The sequence below is a fragment of the Lampetra fluviatilis genome, chromosome 51 (genome assembly GCF_964198595.1).
Source record: "Lampetra fluviatilis chromosome 51, kcLamFluv1.1, whole genome shotgun sequence".
In the NCBI taxonomy this organism is placed as follows: domain Eukaryota; kingdom Metazoa; phylum Chordata; class Hyperoartia; order Petromyzontiformes; family Petromyzontidae; genus Lampetra; species Lampetra fluviatilis.
The window spans coordinates 3,013,228-3,038,874 of NC_136325.1; the positions used below are offsets into that span (position 1 = coordinate 3,013,228).

The following is a 25,647-nucleotide window of genomic DNA, read 5'->3' on the forward strand; positions in this document are numbered from 1 at the left end:
TAAACATGTCCTTGGGTGTCGAGTAAAACAAATAATAAACGATGCATGGTGGGCAGGTGATTAAGAAATATACACGCGGAGTTGACATTGTTTTGAGCTATTTATTAATTAAATACTTTGCATTTTTACAGCAACAACAAAAAAAATCACCCGGCGCAAACGCTTTAAAAACGGAAACCGTCGTTTTTTTCCCACAAAGCCAACAACAACAGTATTACACAACGGGCAATGCATATGTGGTAGATTATGAATAACTACGTGAAAGATTAAAAAAAACCTTAACCCCTTAAAGATACACAATGCAACCTTTATCGAAAGTCAAAAAACAACCGAGCGGCCCTCTTGAAACAGCTTTTCAACAAACCGAGAACACAAATATTACATAATCTTCATTGCCACAGTTAACGCAAATACACATTCGCCCCCACTGGGAAACCTCCCCAGCGGCCGAATAGCTGCTACGCCAATCCACTAACCTCTCGTGGCTGACATGATAGACATTCTCTTTGGGTCTTTCGGTAAAGTCACGTAAATAGAACAATAAAAAGACAGCTGTATTTTTTCACCTGAAGATGATTGCTTGTGTTGCGATCGAAACGTCGTGATTTTTTTGATTTTTTTATATCTACGTGACTTCACCGAAAGACCCAAATAGTATGAACTCCTGCATTCACGAAAGCTTTAAGTCATGATAGATATTCATCATATGACTGTTTAAATATTTTGCTCATTACAATTTAACGTTACAAAAATACTATGTATCCCTGGTGCCGATCCATAGCACTCGGCACGACTAAATTCCTTGCAGGTGTCCACCCATATACGATTTCGCAGGTGACATACGAGATGCATCACCGCCTTGGGAAGGAAGTGGACGAATGCACTGCATGCACACCGCGCTTGTTTTGACAGTCATATTTGATGATACGTCGTAAACCGTAACACGCATCGGTGAATGCCGAGTGCCCTATGTTATGGTGGTGCTCTTGGCACCAGATGCAACTTGCTGGAGCCATGAACGTGCGGAAAGTCAACAACACATTCAACGCGATTTGCTCACTTTGGCCATTAAGTTGATCACAGGTCGGTCCCACGTGTTTGAAAATGAAAAGTGTGGTGGGGGGGTAATTAAGAATCTCCGATCTGTATTATGCTCGTATTGCTTCTCAAAATAGCTCTTTTCCACTCCACAACCCGAGCCGTGCCGCTGATAAGTCGAACGCGCGTCGACTATGTGACCGGCGCAATGAACGACAAAGATGATGAAACCAGGTTGCCCCTGGCCCTGCTTGGCCCCAAGTCATATTCAGATGTCTCGTGAGACCAGAGCCTCGTGGTTTGGTCCTGGTTCGGTTCGGCTCAGCAAACAGTTGAGAAATCACCCGAACTGTGAGGTGCTCCGGGCTGGCTTGGCTCGAATATGTCAGTGGAAAATGGGCAAAATTGTAATGCCAGTCAATAACAGCGAATGGGGAGGTCCACCAAAAAAAACACATCACCATCACTGGATACACCACCAACAATAAACCATCTGTGATTAATCTTTACAACTCTCACCTGAGGCAAAACTTATGGCTCCATTACGATATATATTTATTTCTTTAATTGGTAGAAACAACGAAATTCACATTAACAATTAGAGAAAATCCACATGTCAATTTACACCACTATTTTGACACGCACGCTTTCTTAGACACAAAATGCAATTAATAAAATGTATAAAATGGGAGAGAAAAAAATGTCAGCAAAATAAAACCATTCAAATTTAATAACTTGAGCCAGTTTAATTCTCTGGCCTTAAAAAAATGAGTTTTAAAATGTAACGACTCGTCAGGAAAGCCACTCCAATTGTCTGAGCAACACGACCAAAGGTAAATGTCACGAGTTTAACCGACATTGACACTGCGGACACCAAAAGTCTCGCATTATGTTTAACCCTGGGCTCAAATGTACCCAGAAGGATCCTCAGGAGAAAAAAAAACAACTATCTCATTTATATTATCAACATTTCAACTTAAGTCAGACACATACTGTATTTGAAAAAAAAAGAGCAATATTATATTAATTATACAAAATCTATGATAAATATCACAATGTAAATGTTCTGTTATCATCAGCAAGAATGGTAAATAAATCTACTTCCACTCAGGGCCACGCCGATTGCCTCATGAACAAGATCGTTCGACCAGCTCCAGCGATCCAACATATTTATAATATTTTTTAGGGGTTGTTTTACACACTTTCAATCACCGTTTGTACTTTTCAATGTGTTAGTTCGTGCAGAATTGATAAACTTTTACAATTACAAAAACTCCATTTGAAACGTACTGTCATAAAGGGTAGGATGTTGTGTGTGTGTGTGTGCAATGTGTTCGAAAGCAAACTGTTATTCATAGGATAGTAAATCTTTGTTGTTCTATGTACAATATAATTTCGTATGGTTTACAATGCATTCAGAATGCCGGCAAAAACCAACGCATTTTCAAAAAGTTAAAATGTACAGTTATCGTTGTATTTTATACGCGACGACACACAGCTAAGCTCATCCTGTAACCTTGTTAAATTAGTAAGGAGAAAAAAACACATGAACAAACGCCAAAGCACCGGTTAATAAAAGCTTATTTAAGTTTTCTAAACTCCATACACTTTGCTCAAAACACCTCTGTGGGTTCCCATTCACGTCGACCAAGTTTCCTATCGGCAAGCTTCACCGCAAGGACATAAGTGGTGTGTCGGCGACGGTGTTTCAAGTTGTGCTGTACAGTTTTTTGGGTTTTACCTTCACGTCGGACGCTTCATTCCAGGTGCATGCAAAAATGCGGTCACCGCATCGCAGCCCTTCCAGGTGCACTTCTGCGGCCACTGGGAGCTGTGCACTTTGAAATCATCAAGATTGACAACTCACTGCTGCTTTAGAACTGCCTTTCGTGCATTTAGGTTGTTGTCCGTCCCACGCACCTCCGATTAGCACGGTCGGCTACGTACGGCGGTGCGAAAGAAGTTCAATGTACGCAGGCCGCAACGAGCCGAACGCGAGACGTCGCTTCGAACGCCGCGTGGGTACCGCTCGCAAACGCCTTGGGGGGGGGGGGGTTACTGGCAAGCAAGCGGTCCACGTAGCGGTCCACATTTGCGTGCGATTCTGCCGACACGGGCGCAGCTCCGGCCACACCCGCTTCTCTCCCCGTTGCCTTCAACCTCGGGCCCTCCACGCCGGCTCGCTCGTGGCCTTCCATTGGCTGCGCATCCAGCGTCACGCGCAAGGCGACCTCTGTGTGACGTCGACTCGTCCGACGGTCACGAGGCGCAAGCCCCTCCCCCCCCTCCCACGCCCCTGTGCAAAATGTGTACCACGGAGACAAACCGAGAATTATGCTGATGGCCTTCGACTTTTGAGATTATTTTGCTGCTATAAATGTCCAAATTAAAAGACACTTTGTTGAGCTATCATTTGTGGCCAGGTCGCTTTAGAAAAATAAGTTAACACCTCGGTGGGCTTTGCCTGGAAGGATGCAGATGATTTAGTCTTGGATTTGTATGTGTTTGGGTGATTTGTTTACTTTTATTGTACATTGCACTACTATCCTGTTTATGTATTGTTTGTAGTTGTAACGTTCTTATCCGTCCCTACTGGACATCTGTGAAAAAGAGCTTTTTAGCTCATCGAATTCCTCCAGTAAAAATAAATATCCGGATTCTGTATAGAGGTATGTTGAACTTCCTTAGCACCGTACGTAGCCAACCGTGCTAATCGGAGGTGCGGCGGAAGGACAACACTAAACTTTGGTGGACAAAGCACCAAGGTGTAATATTATGATTTTTTTAATGAATTTTTTTTTGAAAATGCCACGATTGGCACACTGGACAATCAAAAGGTCACCGCTTTGTTCTTCTGGTGCGGCAGTCGAAACGACGGCAACGTTTCTGAACTCGCCACCACCTCTGATCAGCCAGCGGTGTAAACGGACACACGGCAGTTTATCCATCGGCAGGTCTCGTGTGGTGGGGGTCAAGGTGTGTGGCCAGTTTGTAAGAGTAGGCCACATGCACCGCTGCAGGGGCTCACTCGAGCTCCCTCTCGTACAGGACCTTCCCTGCCGGCAGTGGTGCGATCGGTCACCGCGGTGGCACGATCGGGCATTGCAAGGCTTCACCTTTACTTTCCAAGAACAAAACACTGCTCCCGTAACGTTCATCGACTGGGTCCACCACTCGGCGCGGCATCGACATAATCCACAGCACCGAATCTCGCGCACCCACTCACGAAGCGCCCTACGTGTTCGGCTGATCGCTTTTCACGATGACGGCGCCAGTTACGGCACCGCAGCGGCGGTTCGGTACCATCGGTGGACGCCGCACGGCAACCTTCCCCGGGAGACGCACAGGACTCGTTCCAAACGACGACGGCGACGATGGCGACGATGGCGACGAAAACACAACCGAGCGGCATCGCAGAGGTCAAAGAAGGGCCGACCGCTCCCTGCTGCAGAACTCCTTATAGTCGTCAACAAAAACGTCGGTGCAAAAAATGGGCACATTTAAACAATGGGCACCACAGAGTTTCCCCGGGCGTCAGCAATCTTTTTTTCCCCATTCAACATTTTTTTTTACATTTAACATTGACCGTCGTGCACCCCGCCGCCGCTCCCGTTTAAACAAGGTCACTAGGAGGGGCCAGGATTGTGATCCCAGCAAGCCCCGCCTTGCAGAGAGAGCGAGTGCTTTTATGCAAATCCTATCAAATAGCACGGCTGCAGCACAGCAGCGCTTGCGTATACCAAGTGACGAGCACGCAGACCGCAACGGGCCACGTGTCTCTGCGTGCACGTACAGCCACTGCGATAGATGGCAAAGACCCCCCTCCCCCCCTGTGTAGCCTTAACGGACTGTTGGGGCAAGTGCCGTTAGCGAGCAGCACCTATGAAGGCCGGCACGGCACACGAAGGGGTGGGTGGCCAGCACCACGCCCGGCCGCCTTTGTCTCCCTGGTGGCGATGTTTACGCACCGGCTCCAGGTACTCATTTGAGGCCGAGTCAACCGAGGGGAGGCCCAGGACCGGTTCAGATAATCGTCACCGGTGTTGGCCGTGAGCGGGAATCGAACTCGGGTCGCTAGGTCCATAGCACAGTGTGCTAACCGCTGCACCACCGCTCCCCACAGCTATACACAAACACACACATCATAGGCTGTTATCGGTGACATTTGTCAGAGCGTGGCCAGGAATCGCCGGGTTCGCAATGCAGTATGTGTGTACACTGAACTTCTTTCGCGCCGTACATAGCCAACCGTGCTATTCAGAGGCGCCGGGGAAGGACCACAACAACTTGACACAAAAAGCCGTTCTAAAGAAACTAGGTTTCAATAAAAAAATTAGATTTCAGTGCGCCAACTGCTCCCGTGCCATCAAAATATAATCCACTAATTGAATCAATCCTCTTCAACTATAAAAACAATGGGTTATTGTCGATGTTGAAAGGGGCCTTCGACCCCAGCACATGTCCGCTCAGAGAAGCCCACAGCGTACCTCGGACCAAGGGCTGCTGCACGAGATCTCCCCGCGAGCACTTCAACGGCCTCCGTTCTCATCCCCAGCGATAAATCTTAACCCTTTCCCGTTCCGAGAGGACTGCAAGTTGCAGGGTGGGGTGTCCCGCTCACCGTTGAATCTCGGAACACGCAAGCGGTTCAGCGTTTTAATTTATTTAGAGCGGCGTAGCACCGTGGCTTTTAAAGAAATTGCACTCGCCGCAAAGAACTGTCGCGTCACGAACGCACTCTACGATAGCTGGTGCCAAACTCTGTCACACACCTTGTGGGAGCTTCGGTACCGATTAAGTTATTTTATTTTAGTATTTGTATGCATGTTGAACTAGTTTCGCACCGTACGTAGCAAACCGTGTTAATCATACGTCATCGGAACGGAATCAAAAGAAAAACTGATGACATACGTGGACGTACACGCACGTCATCGGAACGGGAAAGGGTTGATGCCCCATTGCCAGAAGCGATTTTTGAAAAATGCTGAACGCAGGCAATCAGAAAGAGCATTGCCTTCAAGTGCATCAAGTGACAGTAAAAGGCATGTTCGTGGATGGTATTGTTTTTGATCTGCTATCATTGACTGCTTATTTAGTTCTTGGTGGTACATGTTAATACATACTTGGTGGTATATTTTTCTTTTCAAATATTTTTTTCAACAAATAGAAATGTTCAAGAATTCGGGTTTGTGTTGGGGTAGAAACTAAAATGAAAAAAATCTCCATATCGACCGTCGTTTTTCGAACGCAACATTTTCCCCAACTTAAATATACACAGAGATTTTTATATTATAAATGCGTTATAAATACGCATTTGACTAATGCCCACCCAAAAACCAGCCACAGAAACGATTCCCAGACCTAAGGCCACGCGCTAACGGGAGACCCTGACACACGCACGCACACACAGCAGAGAGCTCGCAGCTCTTGCCACGTGGCGCTCACACGACCTGACAGCAGGATGCTAATGCCAGGCAATAAGGCAGCCCCGCAGGGACGTGGCACAGCACCCCCCCACAGCGCCACTGGACTGCATAATCAGGTTAACGTGAGAGCGGCGCTCAGAGCTGCCGTCGAACGCAACGGCCACGGTTCACAGACTCGCAGGGGAGAGAGAGAGAGAGAGCCTGGCTCTCCGGCGTCGCCTGACACGTGCGTAATTGTCCATGCCAAAACAACAGCACGGCATCTCCACGTGCAGCCGAGTTTTTTTTGTTTGTTTGCGTGGTCTAGGCGTTAAGTTCCGGTGCGGCCGCCGCAGCGCTCGCTCGGTGAGATCGTCTCCAGGCGCGCGCGTGTCGTGTGTGCGTGTGCACAGTGTGTTTTTTAATCGGGCTGCTTCTCCATTGAGTGTGCCGCCCATCGATGGACTTCGCCTCGGCAGCGTCTGCTCGGTGTGCGCGCAGCTTGGCCTCACTTGGCTGACCGATGAGCGGATGCGACAAGTTGCGCGGAAGAATTTCGCCCTTGCTGCCCTGGTCCTCCAAATGGAGCCGCGCCAATGACGTGCACGGCTTGAGGCCGCGTGTAGACGGCGTGGCGACGCTGCGCTTGATTTGTACCAACTCGAGTCACGTGCAACGGGGGGGTCATTAACCCCGCACCTGGCCCTGCTTACCCCCCCCCCCTCTCCCGAATCAGTCCCACGAGGGCTCCGTGCCGTAGCCCCCCTCGGATGCACCAGCGGAAGAGGGGCGCTCGTAAGCGGCCGCACACGAGATCGACGGCCGTGGGGTCGCGACGCACGGTGACGCCGGCGGCGCCGGATGGAGGAGAGGGGCGGCAGCGGGGCTGCGGTGAGGGGGCCGGGCGGCAGCGGCCACGCGTCGGGAAGGCGAGGGAGGGCGGGGGGGGGGGCGGGGCGTGTGGGGCGGGGGCCTCAGTGCTTGTGGTGGCGGTGGATAGAGACGCAACCGTGGTAGCAGATGGGCCGCGGCATGGCGGCCACGCCGGTCAGGATGCCCGAGCCGGGGTCGTAGCACAGCACCGTGTCCATGGCCTCCCCGCTCTCGCTCTTCCCGCCCAGGATGAAGATCTTGCCGTTGCACACCGTCATGCCGCAGCTCTCCTGGGGGTGGGGCGGGGAGCAGGGAGGGAGGGAGGCAACTCGTGTCAGAGCCATCCCCCGGTAGCAGGCCCCCGGGTGACAAAAATGAGAACGCCAACCGTTCTGTCCGCGCGGGATCGAGCGTTTCCCCCTCTTCTGGGCGCTCCGGGTTGGGCGGGGGGGAGGGTCACCCTACCTGCTTGCTGAAGGTGGTGGCCACGTTCATCCAGTAGTCCTCCAGGGGGTCGTAGCAGAAGATGTTGTTGGTGAGCCCTCCGGAGACGTAGATGAGGTTGTTGAGGCACACGGCGCTGATGCAGCGCTTGGCGATGGGGATGGAGGAGCGCAGTAGCCAGGTGTTGGTCGCCGGGTCGTAGCACTGCACCTGGATTTAACAGCGAGGAGGAGGAGACGGGTGATGCAGGTGATGCGCCGTGCTCGGCCATCGGAATATCAGGAGGAGCAAGCCGGCTTCACTTTGTATCCGTACACGTGTTGCCTACTACGGTGCTGTGAAATTCAAGGGCAGTTTATGGGTCTCTCTGTAAACCTATGGGTCTCTATAGGAGTCTAGGGGTTTCTGTGTGAGTCTATGGGGTCTGTGCAAGTCTATGGGTCTCAATACGAGTCTCCGGGTTCTCTCTGCACGAGTCAAAAATTGGCCAACCATTAGGATTGCATTTGCATTAACTTTACGTGTCTCTCTCTCTCTCTCTCTGTTTTCGCGTGGATTTTTCTCCGGGTCCTCCGGTTTTTACCTCCACATTTAGAATCAACATCGCGCGTTTAGAGTATTTTGCTGCTATACATTTCCACGCGAAAAGCCACAGAAATATCATTTGCCAGGTCACTTATGAAAAATACCTATATATAAGTCGTGGCAGTCCGTGCGCAAACAAAACTATTTTTATTTTACCAGGTAAGATCCACTGAGCTGTATAGCTCTTTTTAAGAAGCGACCTGGCCACAAATAATAGCTCAACGAAGTGGCTTATCACGTGAAAATTTAGAGCAGCAAAATTATCTAAACAATCAATATGCATTTTTCCTAAATGTGTAGGGAAAAATCCCCTCCACCACAGTGAGAGAGGGACACCGCAAACTCCAAATATACAGCAGGCGTCAGGGTCGGGACCGAACCCACGACCTCCTGCACACCAGGCGAGGTAGGTAACGTCTCCTAGCCACCGCGGCACAAAACGCACGCCCGCGGCGTTCGGCGGCCCACCTTGTCAGAGCAGGTGTTGTCGTCGGGGCCTCCGCCAATGACGTAGAGGCGGTTCGAGCAGCTGGCCACGGCCGGCGAGCTCACGGCCTCCTTGAGCGGCGCCACGTCTGTCCAGCGGTTGGCGAACGAGTCGTAGCACTCGACGCTGCTCAGGCGCGTCTGCCCGTCGTAGCCGCCCACGGCGTACACCTGCGAGCGTGCGAGCGCAAGTCAAACACAACGGGTCGCTGACCCCGCAGTCGCCTTCTAACAGGCTGCTGGGAAGCGTGCCGAGTAGCGTCGGCGAGTAGCGCGGTTGGATACGTACGGTGTGAAAGAAGTCCAATATACATACGTACACATACATCACACGAACTCCAGCCATGCTCGGTAGCGGCTTTTGGCTGGCCATCGAACAAAGGCGGTCACCGGCATTGCGCGTGTTCAGATGCGTCACTGCGGCCGTCTGGAACGCTCTTCTTTCTGCTAATAGGAAGCCACTGGAGCTATGCCAAACCCACTTGCCACTGTTAAGGATAGTCATTTGTTGAGGCTAGTTATATGTTGAGGCTAGTTATATGTTGAGGCTAGTCATAAAATGGATGCGATTGCAGGGCTGAACCTTTACTTGTCAACAAAAGGGGAATTCCAACGCTCGGTATTGGGGTTTTGCAAATATCAAGCACTTGACCAATGCAGGCTTTGATGCAAAAACACACACACAATTCCGGATTCTTCCGGAGCACCTCAGATATCGATCGACCAGGGTTGCACCACCGTGCCAACAACAAACGCGTGTCGGAGTGAGAGTGGCGCGTGCCCGCCGGTATTCGGCGCGTTCGGTGATGCCACGGGCATCCACGCCGCATGAGGCTCGAGGCGCTCTTTTTTTTGTTCAGCGCGACCGCGACCTCCTGTCATCCTCCGTGCCTTCACTCAAATATCCTCTCACAGCAGCCAGCCGTGAGAATTCCTTTATGCGAATTATTATTCGAAGTATTATCCTGGATGATCAAACTCAAAATATCCACCCCTACTCCCGTACTTAACCCTTTCCCGTTTCCGAGACATCTGCAAGTTGCAGGGTGGTGGGTCCCGTTCACCGCTGAATCTCGGGAAGCGCGAGCGCTTACCGTTAATTTTATTTATATAAGCGTAGCGCCGCTGTTTCTAAGGACATTGTATAGTGCTCGCCGCAGAGAACCGTAGTGCCACGGCCACACTCTACGATGGCTGGCCGCCAAACTGTGCCACACGTCCACCTTCCCGCATGGCCTTTTATTAACCATACCGTTTGAGAATCGTACGTGACGTACACGTCCGATGACGTATGTACAGGTACGCCATCGGAACGGAATCGGAAGAAAAATCGATGACGTACACGTAAATACGTCATCAGAACGGGAAAGGGGTTATGTTCTTCTTCTCTCACCTTCCCCTTCCCACATAAAAGTCCACACACCCCGCTCGCGGTCCCCACTCGGTGGGGCAGCAGTGAGTTCCTCTAAACTCACGTGCACATCATTCGGGACCGATGTCCGCGGAGTTTCTGTACCCCACCCCTACGTCGCGGTTTGTGCTCTGTACTGGGCTCCGACTGAAAAATAATAAAAAAATGAAAAAAACAGAACTCAAATTTTTTATTCACGTTGTTCTGGAGAATGACAAATAACAAAGCAGACGAGAAGACGTCTCCTTCCTATGTTCATCTCTCCACGTAAAAAAAAAATGGTCTGTAAACAACGGCCTTCCGGGAGTGCGCAATTTCAGCAAGCATTGATTCAAGTACAAGCAAACTTTGGATTGCTTGACACAGAGTGTCTCATCAGCCTTGCTTGACCGAGATGTTCATGGCAAGGACCCTCAAATGTGAAACTAATTTGGTGACAGACCCTATCACAATCTGAAAGAGTAGTGGCGGTGCCGAGGGCAGAGGTCAGCACTGCACAGCCCACACCGTGGCTGTCGCGAGTGATCTCCCAGCGCTGACCGATGTCCGTACCCACACGGGACGACGCCGTCTCATCGCGACCTCGGGCACGCCGCCACGTGCCGAGGCAGCGCAAGTCGTGGCACGAATTCAGACCCGGGACGCGCCATCGCCTCGAGTGGTCTCCTGGCCGCTGACAACCCTGACGGCGCCCACAATAAGTCCCGTGCCCCGGCTGGCCAGCCTCGTTGTTTGCGAGCATTTTTTTACGGGCGTCTCAAGCGGACTGAGCCGTGGGGTCCATTCCTGAAATTCCCCGTTAAGTTTAACGGTGGCACGCAGCGCTACGAGACGCTGACGTGGTTTAACGGTCTGCACGCTGAGCTTGCAACCCGGAGGTTGCCGGTTCTTTACCGTCGCTCGCCGCGGCAGTCGAAGCAACGCGAGTTTTCCCCGCCCCCCCCGCCTCTGTCCATCAGAACTGTATAAGTTACATGATTGACAGGGCACGCTGTGGTCGGCTAAAGTGTGGGTGTCCCACCTCTAATAAGGACATCTGGCCAGCGTGGAAGCATCGTCCGAAATACCCCCTGGAGCGGTGGTTCTCAAGAGTCTAGTAGTCCTGGACCACCAGATGGTGAACCTCCAGGTGGGGTGCACGGGGCTGTGATGTCAATGCAGGCCGATCCGGACAATAATGACAACGTTTATACCTCTCGTTATGGACATTAATTCATATTTTATGTCGTGATATTTAATTTAAAGACTAAGTTAGGTAAACTACCCTGATGAGACTACTCTAATCATTTTTATAACGTAGATATTTGGGTTAGGTCGCATAAATATGAATGCGTCGTTAAAACCACCACCACCCGACGCAGCCCATCAGTAAGGTCTGTCACGTACACAGAACGTGCCAATCCGTTACTAGCACAGCACACCGGTGTGTAGAGAGAGAAGTGAATGATTTTCATCACCAGGGGGGTTTGGTGGGTGGGCTGGGTGGTCCGTGGAAATGTTTACATCGGCCGAGTGGGTCCGCGGGCCCAAACAAGTTTGAGAAACACCGCTGTAGAGAGACGCTCTCTCAAAGCTCCAGTCCCGTCCGCCAGCGGTGGCGTGGCCAAGCAAATTCAAGGGCTGCACCTTCACGTTTTAAATCCCCACAAATAAAGCTGCAGCATCAGAGCTTATCCCAGGCAGACCGAAAAATTCCCGGACAATAAAAAAAAACTTTAATAATACCACGGCCGTGCAAATTTATTTTTGGAAACAACAGCCGGGCGGGTGGTGACAGCGGTGAGGGGGAGGAGAGTGGGAGAAAGGCCGTCGCGCGACGCGGCTGGGGAGGCGTTTGCTGCGTCGCTACCAGCACCGCCGGCTTGGCAAACATCTGCCAAACGCGAGCGTCGTTCGGCTGCACAAGCCGCCACTTGTTCGTTGGGGAAAAAAATTAATGAAATAAAGAGCGGTTGCGTGAGATCGCACGCAGGGAGCTTGTCTGCGACGCGGCCGCGGCCGCATCCCCATGCCAACGAATGAGTGCGGCACTACCGCCACCGTTAGCCGCTCGTCGCGCTTGCAAGCCCGAGCCCCCGAAATCCGCACGCTCGAATCTCCGTGGTCACCGAAATTTTAGTTCCTTGCAAACTTTCGTAAAAAAAAAAAATCCTCACGTGTTTTCTCGATTGCGCTATTAACGTCACGTTACGAGAGGAAGAACCCGATTTCTCGCAGAACGGCCGCAATCCTTCCCCTCTTGCAGAGCGGTCCACGGAAATGGATATCACACAACTACTTCAGCGATTGCCCTTGAATAACCTCTAGTGCCCACAGTAGGGGGCAGCACTTTCTTTGGCGTTTGTTGCCGTGGGGGGGGGGTGGGGAACAGAAAATCCGCAAGAATTCAGATTTGGCTTGACGAGACTGGACGTAGTGGCAGGGGGGGGGTGTGGGGCCCGCAGCCGCAGCCAAGTGGGGACCTTGCGTAGGGGGTGAAAATGTACATGGGTTGAGGGGGAAAAGGGGGGTGGTGGGGAGGGGGGCAAGATAACTAACACACTAAGGGGAAACAGCCTGACGCGTGGACTTTAAAGGCGGTGAACTGGAGCCGCGGCAAGTTATCAAACGGCCCCGGAGGCACCTCGGGGGAGACGCCGACGCTGCGTCCAGCTGATGTCTGTGGAGCGGGCTTCTCTGCCGGGAGTTTAGGAGTTTTTTCCACGCGCGCACTGTGAGGAGCCGGCTCCGCGCTCTATCGCACGCGGGCTCGCGGCTGCGGGGCTCGTTGGACGTATCGCGATGGGCACGTGACCCCCGCGCGTGCTGGCGTGTGCGTGTGTGCAGCGCGTGAGCTCCTCTGCGACAACAGGATGCGCGTAATCGGCGTGCGAGTGGGAGAGAGTGGATGTCAGAAAATGCGTGTATTTTTACATTTGACGGACTGTGCGTGAGCACGTGCATATATATGCGTGTCCTTTGAAAAAAAAATTTGATTTGTCCGTGTAACGCTCAGCGGCGCCCTGGACTTGCAATCCGGAGGTCGCCGGTTAAATTCAATCTCCTGGCGCGGCACTTTTACAACAACAGGGGACGACTTTTATTAAACCCATCCCGCCCGTGCCTCCGCTCACCCAGCATGATGAATGGGTTCGCCACAATCGATCGATCGGCAGGTCCCGTGTGGTGGGGGAAAGTGTGGGTACTTGCGCCTGTTCTAAGATTTCCGGCCAGCGAGGAAGAGTAGGCCAAAAACACCCTCGAGCGGGCGGGGGGGGCTCTATAGAGCTCCCTCTGGTGGAGGCCCTTACACTGAAAGTGGCGTGAGGACGCAATTGCAGGGCTGCGCCTTTAACCTATATTTACACTTGCCGGAGTGTGCGCACGCAAGTGTGTGTGTGTCTTTTTTTAGATTAGGTTTTAAAATAACTGTTAAAGCCACCCCTACCACTCAATTTCCCCCCTCTCCCCTCTCCTGCTCTTCGCAATCTTTAGTTCTACAGATCCAGTTTCCATATTCAATCCACCTGTACACAAAACAGTCTAACCGTGGCATTGCCTAATTCTTATTCTTCTTCTTGCTGCTGATGTAGACGCAGAGCAGCAACTGCAATGTCACATTCAGGTGGACAAGCCCACATAACGGCGTCAGGAGCATCGCTGCGATGTCTCCTTCGTGTTTGTGGATCGGCGGGCATTGCATCGTTATATATGCTGTACTGTGCGGTGTGTTCTTGGTGACCACAGTTGCACACTACTGGAAAGTTAAACATTTTCCATCTGTGCATCAGGTAGCTGCATCATCTGCTGTGGATGCGGTTGAGGGTGGACCATGAGCTTCGTGGAAGATCAAACCCAGCGATCTTCTGCGTTGGGTATTTTACAAGGCATTTGTTTTCGAGTTCTTTTGAACTCCATTTAGCTCTCGAAGCAATTGACAGGGTGTTAAAATATGCCGCTTTCGCTTGCGGTCCACACATGCCAACGATAACATCCACTCGCAATGCTCAACTTTGAAACCAAATGCTTGCTATTCAAGTGTGAGGTGCATCTTGGCTCATCTTACTGGTGCCGCTGTGTGCCGCTGTGCCCCGCTGTGTGGCTCTGTGTCGCCCTGTCTCCCCGTGTGTCCCCGTGTGTCCCACTGTGCTCCCCTGTGTCCCCCTGTGTCCCGCTGTGTCTCCATGTCCCACTGTGTCCCCATGCGTCCCGCTGTGCAATAGACAAAGAACGATTCACCGCTCATTCCGATTCAACGCATTGTGGGGTGTCGTGTTTCAACTCGTGAAAGCCCTGTTATCCGGCATCCACGGGGAATGGGGGGTGCCGGTTAATCAAACATTCCGGTTATCTGAGAGTTATACTGAGAGTTCACCACATTCTCCGAGCACATACAACTTTTCGAGAAATAAACTTAAGTCTACATTTTAACTAAGATATACGAAACTATCTATCTACAAAAAAAATGTAGGATTTTTGTTTTTACTAAATTTCCCTGTACAAGAATACGGGTAAACCATATGGGTTGACAGATATGGGATAACAACAGAGATTTTTCTGTCAAAATATATTTTATGTTGTGGTGAATGCCTCGACTTGCGTGACACAAATACACGAAGCAGATACCAAGGGCAGAATCGATTCCCACGCGAGGCATTCGATGCACGCATCGCGAGCGTACGAATCCATGTTATTCGATTAATTGCCGCACCGCTGCAATGCTTTTGCTGGCCCACAAACGCATACCGTGTCAATCCATATGGTTTACCCCGTATTCCTGTACAGGGAAATTGAGTTTTAAAGTCCATACGGTGTTCAGCCGTTTCGATACGGGCAAAAAAAATGTGTGTCTATTTGTTTGTGTTTCTCCCTTGCAATTGGACTTTGTAGGATGAACGTTGATATTTATAAGGGCACGGGGTGACCAACAAGGGCTGATTTGGTCTGTATTAAGGTAGAGAACTGATCAGGGGTTCACAGGGATGACAACGCTACAGTCGGGTTCGTGCAGAATGGCTTCAGGCGCATGACGAAATGTCACGGCCGCCCACAGCAACGATCGAGAGACTCCACGTGCGGAGTGGGCGCTGATGTGCAGCTACGTTCGCGAGGTCGCTCCTTCTCCTCAAAATCCGAATATGTAGATATACTGGAGGAATCGGATGAGCGATAAAGCTCTATTTATTTTTACAGATGTCCATTAGTTTTCACTGACGTCCAGTATTTTCACAGATGTCCCCGATAGCCTGGATCTCCCTTCCCCCCAGCCGTCTGTGCTGTCAACTTCCTGCCTCTGATCAAGTCTGGGCTCAAGTCGTCCTCAATTCCTCTGCCTATGGGACCAGCTTCCGCGTTCTCTATACAAAATAAATGTGCCCCCATAAATGTGTTTTTTCCGCACGGTGTCTTCAGATCCGGTTTCATCGTATTGCAAATAGATAAATGAGCAAGACAAAATGCTTCTTTCCCATATCTGTCTCATCTCACGTAAAAAAATATAAAAGTTTGACACAACCCATTGGAACATACAGAGCCTTTGGGGGGGGGGGGGGGCGAAATTTCAACGGCGTGGTTCAGCACAAGCAAGACTCTGGACCGGTTTCACCAGCAGAGCCAGGCTCGCTTGAACCAGCGGTGGCAAACTGCCAGACGTTCATCGGCAAGGAGCCGATGAACGTCTGGCCCCAATTCAACGCAAAACCGACAGAATATACGTAACACACAACAATCATTGGCGCCGCCTCGGAGACTTTACAGGAGGCATAATGGCTGCTCATTTGTTCTCTCGCCTACGTCATCGCAGACGACTCGGCGGAGGCCTTCATCCAGCAGCGGGATCGATCACGGCCGATCAATCCCCCGCTGGATGAGGAACTACGATTCCAAACGGCGCCGCGACGATCGCGGAGAGCGGCTCACCTTCCCGTGCAGCACGGCCATCTTGTGCCGCCACCTTCCCTTTGCGAGCGACGCCACGCGCACCCACACGTTGAGCTGCGAGTTGTACATCCACACGTCGCGGCTGTTGATTCGTCCACCTGCACAGAGGCATGGGGGGGGGGGGGGGAGGCGAGGGGGGGAGCAGGAGCAACACACGAGGGACGGTCACACGAAATTCAAGCAGAGTACGGGGCCCACCTTGGGGGCGACCGGAGCATCGAGCGGCAATGTACGGACGAGGGCACCCACCTGCAAAGAAGAATCGGGAGGAATCCGATGAGCTATTAAGCTATTTTTCACAGATGTCCAGTAGGGCCAGGTCAGAACGTTACAACAACAAACAGTACAACACACGATAGGAGTGCAAAGTATAGGAAAGGTAAATTTTATGTTATATATCTTTTTTGTATATTACCAGGTAAAGCCCACTGAGCTACGAAATTATTTAACTTATTGAGTTCCGGATGCGATTCGCGAATAGCCAAAATTGCGGATAGCAAGTTCGTGAATAATGAGGGAATTGTGTCGAGCGATGGATTGAATCCCACTGTGCAGAGCTTGCAGTGTGACCCCCTCTGTGGACTTTCTCTGCACTCCGGTTTCCTCTCACATGCCTGACATTCAACAATGAGCGTGCTCCATCATCTCAATGGGGAACCCTCCCGCCAGAGGTGTGGACTCGAGTCATGTGACTTGGACTCGAGTCAGACTCGAGTCATGAATTTGATGACTTGCGACTCGACTTGGACTTGCATAACAATGACTTTGTCCCACCTATGAGATGTGGACTCGAGTCATGTGACTTGGACTCGAGTCAGACTCGAGTCATGAATGTGATGACTTGCGACTCGACTTGGACTTGCATAACAATGACTTTGTCCCACCTCTGCCTCCCGCTGAGAAGAGTCCCGGACAAACCAGTGGTAGCCTCATTGGAGAGGCGGTAGACACAGAGAGAGACAAAATTAGACACCGAGAGACAGAGAAGAGGAGACAGAGGAAGACACAGAGAGCATGGGAGACGAGAGACACTGAGAAACAGCGAAACGGAGAGTGTCTTTCGATATAACAATGGGTTTTACCATTTCCGGCAATAAAACTGGTGTCAAGATGCCAAACAGAATCCTTATTCAAGGAGTCCTGGTCTGCAGTAACCACACACAGTACTTGTGGTGAACATGCAAACAAAAAACATGCTCTGGTAGTGTATGATGATGCATTGTCTTTGAAACCGATTGATTATCAGGGCATGGCTTTTTGTTTGCATGTTCGCCACAAGTACGTAATGCAGGCAGGACTCCTAGAATAAGGATTCTGTTTTGGTGTTTTAACATCTGGACACAACTGTTTTATTGCCAGAAAGGGTAAAACCTGTTGTTATATTTTAACGCTGACAAGAAAGGTCACCGTATTGTCTGTCGAGTTTACCCAAAATATCATCTCAAAATATACGTTCTCTTTAGATTTGGCCAAATAATGAAATAGGCTTCCGATATTCGGAACAGGAATGACATATTATTAACGTACCCCCCCTCCCCCTCATAACCATGGCAAAAAAACCCCTCTCTTATTCCACTTCTCCACGTCGACGACAACAAAAACCCCCCGCTCGCTTTTCCTCCAGTCACGGTCTCGAATGGTCCGTTGCCAGGCAACGCAGAGCGAGGCGCAACTGAGAGGCTGGGGGGGGACGTGAATAATGCACGCGGAGACGCGTGCCTTGCGCCCGGCGGTCAAGCGATGCCGGGGCGTGCAAAACGATTAACCCTCTCCCCATTGCGATGACACACGCGTACGACGCGTACGACGCGTACATGGCACGTGTGTACGTTATGGGGACGTGTGTACGTCATCGTACACGTCCACGTACGTGGACGTTATCGGAACGGAATCGGAAGTAAAAGGCCACGCGGGAGGGCGCGTGGCGCAGTTTGGCGCCGGCCATCGTAGAGTGCGGTCGTGCCGCTGCGGTTCCTTGCGGCGAGCACGGCGTACTTAAAAACAGCGGCGCTGCGACGCCTCGCCGAATCAAATTAACGTCGCGCCGCTCGCGCGTTCCGAGATTCGGCGGTGAACGGGACACCCCCACGCTGCAACTTGCAAGACGTACTCGGAACGGGAAAGGAATCAGCGATCGTTGTTTTTCACACTCTTGGTTTAGGAACGGCAACAACTACAGTTTCCTTTTTAAGAGAGGGTTACGAGGTGGCTGATAATCGGGGATGCCGCGGCACCATGACAAGATCCCGTGAGTCGCCGGTTCGGGAGCCGTCACGGTGGCTAGGAGATGTTAACTACCTCGCCTGGTACGCAGGAGGTCGTGGGTTCGATCCCGACACTGACGCCTGCTGCTGTATACTTGGAGTTTGCGTGTCTCTCTCGTCGTGGTGGTGTGGATTTTTCTCCGGGTCCTCCAGTTCCCCCGCCTCCCCCCACCGCATTAAGAATCGGCATGCGTTTAAGAGTATTTGGCTGCTAGAAATGTCCACGTGATAAGCCACTTCGTTGAGCTACCTTATGTGGCCAGGTTGCTCTGGAAAAAGAGATACGCATAGCTCAGCAGGCCCTGCCTGGTAAAATAAAAATTTGTTTCGTTTATTAGGAACCTTCCAGCGGACCGCGCACGAAACAAAACCTGCATCCCGAAGGCTGAGCGGTCAAAACCTAACTTGGGGAGGGGGGGGGGGTTGACTCGGCTCGCTATGGACAAAACCAGAACCACGTTGTGAGCAAGTCGACAGTGGGTGCACTAATCGTGCTGCCAATAAAAAAGGCTGTTACTGGTGTATGGGTTGCGTGTTAAAAAAAAAATGTTTATATGGAAACGCAAATATGGGAGAGGGGTGGCGTTGTTATGCACCTACTTCTCTCAATAGGTCAACATGTCAATAAACACAGTCCCTGCTGGATCGATAGGCGACGCATGTATGTTGTATGTTGAACTTCTTTCGCACCATGCGCAGTTAGCCGTGCTAATCGGAGGTGCCGGCGGGGGGGGGGGAAGGACAACAAACTAAACACAAAAAAACAGAAAGATAAAAAAATGCACAGCTCCATTGTCTTCCAAATATTGGAAGGAAGGTACGTTCCAGACGGCCGCAGAAGTGCGTCCGAAAGCGTCGCGATGCGGTGACCGCCGCCTTTGTTCGATGACGAGCAGCCGAAAGCCGCCGCCGCCGCAGGGGCCGCTGCCGCCACGAGAACGACCGGAGTCCGCGTGGCGATGGTTTACGCTCCTTGCCGAGATCGGCACGGCCGCTTCGCAGCCTTCACACAAAGCACAGCGGCGTGTGCCCATGCTCCGCACACGCTGCTAAATAGGGCTTCATTATACAGCAATAATTGGGCTCCGGCAAACACAACAATTTATAGCAGCAGTGTCTGAAGGCTGGGGGGGGGGAAGGGTCAGAGAGAAAGTGGGCGAGCGAATGGAACGCTCCGAGAAGCAGCAGCAGCGCACACGATGACTACACACGGCTCAAGCGATTGACCCATTTCTCCTTGTCGCCGCTGCGTACGACGGCGGGGGAGCCGATCAGCAGGGTTCGTGCGTACGCGTCGGGGTTGCAGAGCGAGCCGGCGGACGGCCTAGGGGGCGGTAGCCTCGTGGGTGAAAGCGACCGCTGGTGAACGATCGCAGTGGCGCTTGCGCCGGGCTAGGTGCAACTGCGTGGCCACGTCAAGCGTCGAGGGCTCACTGGCGGGGGGTCACGGGACAGATTGTTGAGGCGAGTGCTGTTATCAAGCACCTATGGAGGCCGACACGGCACATTGAGGGGGTGAGTGGCCACCGAACCACGCTTACCGCAACGGGTACTCATCATTTGGGGCCGAGTCGACCTAGGGGAGGCCCAGGACCGGCTCAGATATTCGTTACTGGTGTTGGCCGTGAGCGGGAATCGAACTCGGGCCGCCGGGTTCGTAGCGCTAACCACCGCTTTGGCAGCAAACACACACGCACACACAACACACGCACGCACACGCACGCGCGCACAACGCACACGACACGCCGCCATGGAAGCGGGCAGGGGAAGGCGGCCAAGCTTCATCGAGGCCGAATCAGGAGCAGCCAATTATTCCTCTGCACGCATTTGCATCGAGTATGCAGCGCGCGGCATACTCGATGCAGATACGTAAGCGCGGCACGGCACGAGCAGCGCGAGCAGCGTGGCAGAGGTCTGTCGGCGGTGGCTGCGGCCGAACGTGCGGAACTCTGGGCCTCCTGGCGGACCGAGATAAGGACGCCGACAAAAGAGGCCGTGCAGACGCAGCTGGTGCGGGCATGATAGCGGCAGCAGTCACGGCCTCAATGCGCCCCTTTCCGACTCTGCTGCACGAGGAACGCTCAGCCAGGGATGGGGGCGGGGGGAGGAATGTAATCAGCTACACAGTCCAGAAAAATAATTACGCTGGGCTCTAATTCTGTTGCAAAAATAAATAAAAATTTCAACGTATTGTTTTGGCAGTGGGAGCACGTCCATGGTGGAACAAAAGCCAAAAGGTAACAGTGCAGCTCTGAAACTTCCTGCTCATGCCACTGCAGGCAGAAGGGCCTCCATGAGAGGGGGAGGGGCTCGTAGAGAGCCCCTCGAGAGGGTGGATCGAGGATCACTTTGATAAGAGAACGCACGCAGGTTGGCGGTGGTGAGATGTTAACTCCTTCGCCTGGTATGCAGGAGGTCGTGGGTTCAATCCTAACCCTGACGCCTGCTGTTCATTTGCGCGTTCTCCCCGTGGATTTTTTTTTTATCAAGGTCTTCTGGTTTGTCCCTCCACATTCAGAAACATGCGTTTGGAGTATTTGGTTGCTATGAATTTCCACATAATTAAGCCACTTCATTGAGCTGTCATTTGTGGCCACGTCGCTTCTGAAAAACAGCTCCATGGCTGATTGGGCCTTACCTGGTAAAATAAAACCTAGTTCATAGATTAGTTTCTATTTCAGCCACGGTCTCGGTCTGACCGACGACCGCTGTCGAATTCCGGTCAAGTCCGTTTCTGTGGATTTCATGTGGTCATTCTCCTCGTCTGATCGACTGAAGCAGTCAGACATTTAGTCACACCCCACGAGTTATTCAATATCATCAGGTCAGCCAATCGGTGAACCCAGTGCATCTTTTTATAGCCAATGATGGTTGCTATAATTGGTCTTGGTCGACACCCTTGCTGTCTCTAAATAACGGTGATAAATGATCCCAAGTCTGCATCTTCGTCAGACAGTTATGTTAAGTGGGTTTGGGCAGGACAAGTCTCTAGCTCTAGATGGCACGAGAGCAGATGTCGATAATAATTACAGAGGCAGTTAAGGAGCAGAACGCGTCCGAGAGCGATGAGATCAGTTTGTGTGCACGGTCGCTACGTGGGACAATGCAACGCAGGAACACGAGAGTTGGTGGCGGTTTTGGGGGAGAGGGAGGGATGGAGGCCTTCATCCAGCAGTGGATTGACCACGGCGCGTCAAACCGTGCGTCCAAGAAGACCCAATCGTTCACCATTCATGCAAATATGGCGCCCCATGTTACATTGCGATGACAAAAGTCCATTCGGGAATAAACTCTCCCCCCCTCCCGCCCCCGAACGCAGGATCGCGACCAGCTGCCGGGGAACGGCGTGGCAAGTGAGCACGGGGCCGGCAGTTGCACGGCCACTGACCATCGCCTTCACTGCGGCCGACGCCCGGCGCCCCGGTCAGGCGGCGACGCTCGCGCTCCGTTGGAGTCGCCGGGCTGGCCGAGCGGGCGTCCGCCACCACGGACTAGCGCGCGGATCTCATTCACTGAAGCTCTCAGTTTGCAACAGTCGGGGCCCCCACCCCCCTTTGTCTCTTCTGCTTAAAGAAGGGCCCTCCCCCCCCTTTAGTTGCATGCATTTTTGGTCCCGCTCTGGAACAAAAACTGCACGCGTGTAATAACAGAATTCGGGGAAATGATGGTGCGCCATCGTCATCGGCCACGATCAAACCGCTGCCGCATCAGAATGTTTTTTATCGACCGGAGGAATACGATCAGCTCACGACACTCGTTTCCACAGACGCCTCCACGATGCGACGATCCCGTCCGGCGCCGAGCCACGGCGTACGAGCCGATCCGACCGCTCCATCTCCGCGGTGGACGCGGCCTTCCCTTCGACTGCCATTCAGTAGTTACCCTCGCCCCCATTGGTCGCTCTTCTCTGGTGGTGTTGTTGTTGTTTTGTTGCTCGTCGGATTTTCTCATTCTCCAGCGTTCGGAGCCACACATCAGTGTCGGCACAACTGCAGTTTCATTACAGCATCAGTTTTGTTTTTGTCTAAAAACAAGTGCCATATAAATTTATAAATTCCTCACTTCATCCTCGGTCGTATACATTTTTAGCCACGTGTTCAAGCGATTGCTTTCATGACAAATCACAACACAATTGCACATTCATTCATCACCGCCAGGATCTTTAAAAACAATGGAGGGGTGGATGTACGCGACAGCTAAAAATAAAAACCGCGCTCTTATTCCACGTCCAGGTTCCACGCTGGCCTCGCCCGCGCGATCCATCATCGATCGCTGCCCGCTCGCGACGCCGCAGGGAGCGCCTCTCTCCCCGCGGAGCCGTCGCACTCGCTGCGTTGTCCTCGGTGACACAGATCGACAATTTGCATCACGCCTCGGCAAGCACCGACGACGCCACCACCACCACCCTAATCCGACTCCCGGCTCTCACGGCCACTGCACCCGCCCCCCACCACCACCCCCACACCCCCAGGGCTAGGAGCTGCTCCCCCCACGCGGCCAGACAGATGCGAATTATGGCCCCAGTGCCCCCTGGGTAACGAGGAGCCGTGTTATGGAAATTGCCAGCAAGTCGCTCGCGGCCGGCGTTTTTTGAGTTCTGCCGCGCGTCGTTCGGCGCAATGTCCGACGTTTCGCTCCACGTGCCGGGAGCTTCTTAGACAAAACTGAATTCAAGAACCGACTGGGTTCCATTTTGTGCCAAATTATGTCCCTTCCGCTATTTAAGTCCCATTTAAAAAATTTAAACCTGTGATGACTACGGCTTTTGAGTCAGACCTTGGTTTTGGGTGTGCTATGTGTCTTGCGAGGGGCAATAGAGATATTGTTCGCTGTTGTCTTGTACAGCGTTGTGAGATGCAGTCTTGCAACGACGCTATGAGCGGCACGACCAGAAAACACGCCGGAGAGTTAAGAATAAAATAATTATTAATAATTGGGGCCACTGCCGTGCCTGCCAGCTGTGCCCCAAACCGAACGTTGATAGAAAAGATGAATCTGGGTATCAGATCTATTGTCATTTAGGAAATATTATGCACGTTCTAAATTGCATTAGCATCACTATTGTCATTCTCACCGAATTTTTTCTGGGTCGCTGGCGAACCGGAGAAGGGCACGTGGTGACTCGTAGCCACAGCCATAGTGAGATGCATACTGCATGTGGTGTGTGTCGGGTGCAGACATATATTCCGGGCCACTGACCCGGGACCGATCCGACTGCAATTAAGCATCTCATTATAACAAACGGACACAAAACGCTTCAACGTAGAGGGGCGTTTGATCATTTTTTTCACGTGAGCCACATGACTGTACGCTTAATCGCGCGTCGGAAATCGCCAAACGCGCGCGATCCAGGCGTTCGCCTTCAATCGGCGCCCCTGCACGGACATTAATCTGCACAGATAGGCCGGGGGTCAGCCGGGGTCGTTTAGAACACCCCGCGGAAATCATTTACGCCCCAACGCCCGCCTGCCCGCCCGCTCGCTGCCTGCCGCGTCCCACCCACCGCCCTGGGACGGTGCGGCGAGTCGGCTACAGCAGCAGCAACGACAACAACAGCCTGCGGCAAAGCGGTAGCCAGATGGGTGGCAGCAGGACCACCGCCGCTACCAATCGGCAGATGGGATGCACAGATCCCACGTGACACTCGGCCCCTGGGGCCGCTGGCACTGCGCCAGGCTCGAGGGTGCCTCTTTTAAAGAGGTCGTCCGTGCACGTTGAACTTATTTCGCACCTACGGTTTAGCATGGTTGGTTGCGTACAGTGCGAAAAGAAGTTCCAACATACGCACGCACATATGCAGCCAACTGTGCTAATCGGAGGTGCGGACGATCACGACAATTATAATGATGAGAGCTAACGATTCACAGCGCTGTGTCTAGCCACTCGAAAGAAAGGAAAAGGTGCAGCCCTGCAAGGGCTTGCACACATCACTGCTGACAGTGGTGTGGAAAATGTGAGAGCACCCATACTTTACCCCACCACCACCACCACCACCACCCACACTTTACCCCAACACCACACGCGCTGCCATTCCCGATCACAACCACCACGCCTGTCGTCAGCATCACTGCCAACATCACCACCACCAACACTTCCACCACCATCGCCACGTACCGGAGACGAGGATGTCGTTACGGAGTGCGCACACGGCGTACTCGGACTTGGTGAACTCGGGCAGCTTGGAGAGCGATGTCCACTCCCCGGTGATGGGGTCATAGCACTCCGTGTAGGGCAGGTTGAAGCCGCCCACCCGCTCGCAGCCGCCCACGATCACGATCACCTCCGAGCAGCCCGTCGACCTGCGGCATGCGCGTGGCAAACACGGTCAAGGCGGGCGCGTGCGACGGCCAAACTAAAACTAAACTATTTTTAGTTTCAGTTTAGTTTTTAGTTTTTCCGCAGCAACATTATGCATGTGTGTTGAACTTCTTTCGCACCGTAGAATCAGCGGTGCGCCGACGAAGACCAATGATAGCAACTGTCATTGGCTACGTGTTGGTTATAAAAAGATGTCCTGGGCTCACCGATTGGCGGCCCTGATGATATTGAATAACTAAGAGCGTGTGACTAAATGTCCGACTGCTTTAGTCGGATCAGACTAGAAGGACCACATGAAATCCACAGGCACAGACTTGACCTGGAAGTCGACATCTGTCATCGATCAGATCGAGACCGAGGCTTAAATAGAAACGAAAATGAATTTTAATTTCACAAGGTAAGGCCCACGAAGCTCTATGGCTCTGGTTCAGAGACCTGACCATCACAAATGAAAGGTCAACGAAATGGCTTACCATCATCGAGTGGAAATGTACAGCAGCTGCCAAACACCGAATGCTTGATCTTGATTATAAATGTGGAGGGGGAAAAACCGGAGAAACCGGAGAAAAATTCCATGTGACCACGGAGGGAGAAATATGGAGAACAAATCCTGCGGCTGTGGATTTTAGTGAAGCCATCATGGAGGTGGCTCAGTGGTTCAGATACACAATTTTCCACTCGCACCAAGCCGAGCCGGTGCAGGGCTAGCATGGTACGGGTGGTTTTCCACTGGCTATTTGCGGAGCCGAGCTGGAAGCAAACCGTGCTTCGTTGGCATCATAAAACACCTGAATCTGGCTTGGTGCGATTCATCACTTGAGCTCTCGTCACTTTATTTCTCTCACTCTCTGTCAATGCAGTCGTGTACAATTCCCAATGCGATTCGTGGATAGCCAAGAACGCG

At 52.1% G+C, this 25,647-nt stretch overlaps 1 protein-coding gene across 6 annotated transcripts in view; it reads right to left on the bottom strand.

Annotated features, from left to right (window-relative positions):
- Positions 1 to 87: 87 nt before the first annotated feature.
- KLHL24 (kelch like family member 24) overlaps positions 88 to 25,647 on the bottom strand; it is a 64,046-nt gene continuing 38,486 nt past the window's right edge. For all 6 annotated transcript variants that reach the window (XM_078878553.1, XM_078878555.1, XM_078878554.1 and 3 more), the window contains 5 exons: positions 24,540 to 24,724; positions 16,141 to 16,259; positions 8,814 to 9,002; positions 7,782 to 7,970; positions 88 to 7,606 (listed from right to left, as the gene is read on the bottom strand). In XM_078878553.1, the coding sequence (XP_078734679.1) occupies positions 7,418 to 7,606; positions 7,782 to 7,970; positions 8,814 to 9,002; positions 16,141 to 16,259; positions 24,540 to 24,724 (871 nt within the window). In that variant the 3' untranslated portion in view covers positions 88 to 7,417. The remainder of the gene's footprint in view (positions 7,607 to 7,781; positions 7,971 to 8,813; positions 9,003 to 16,140; positions 16,260 to 24,539; positions 24,725 to 25,647) is intronic.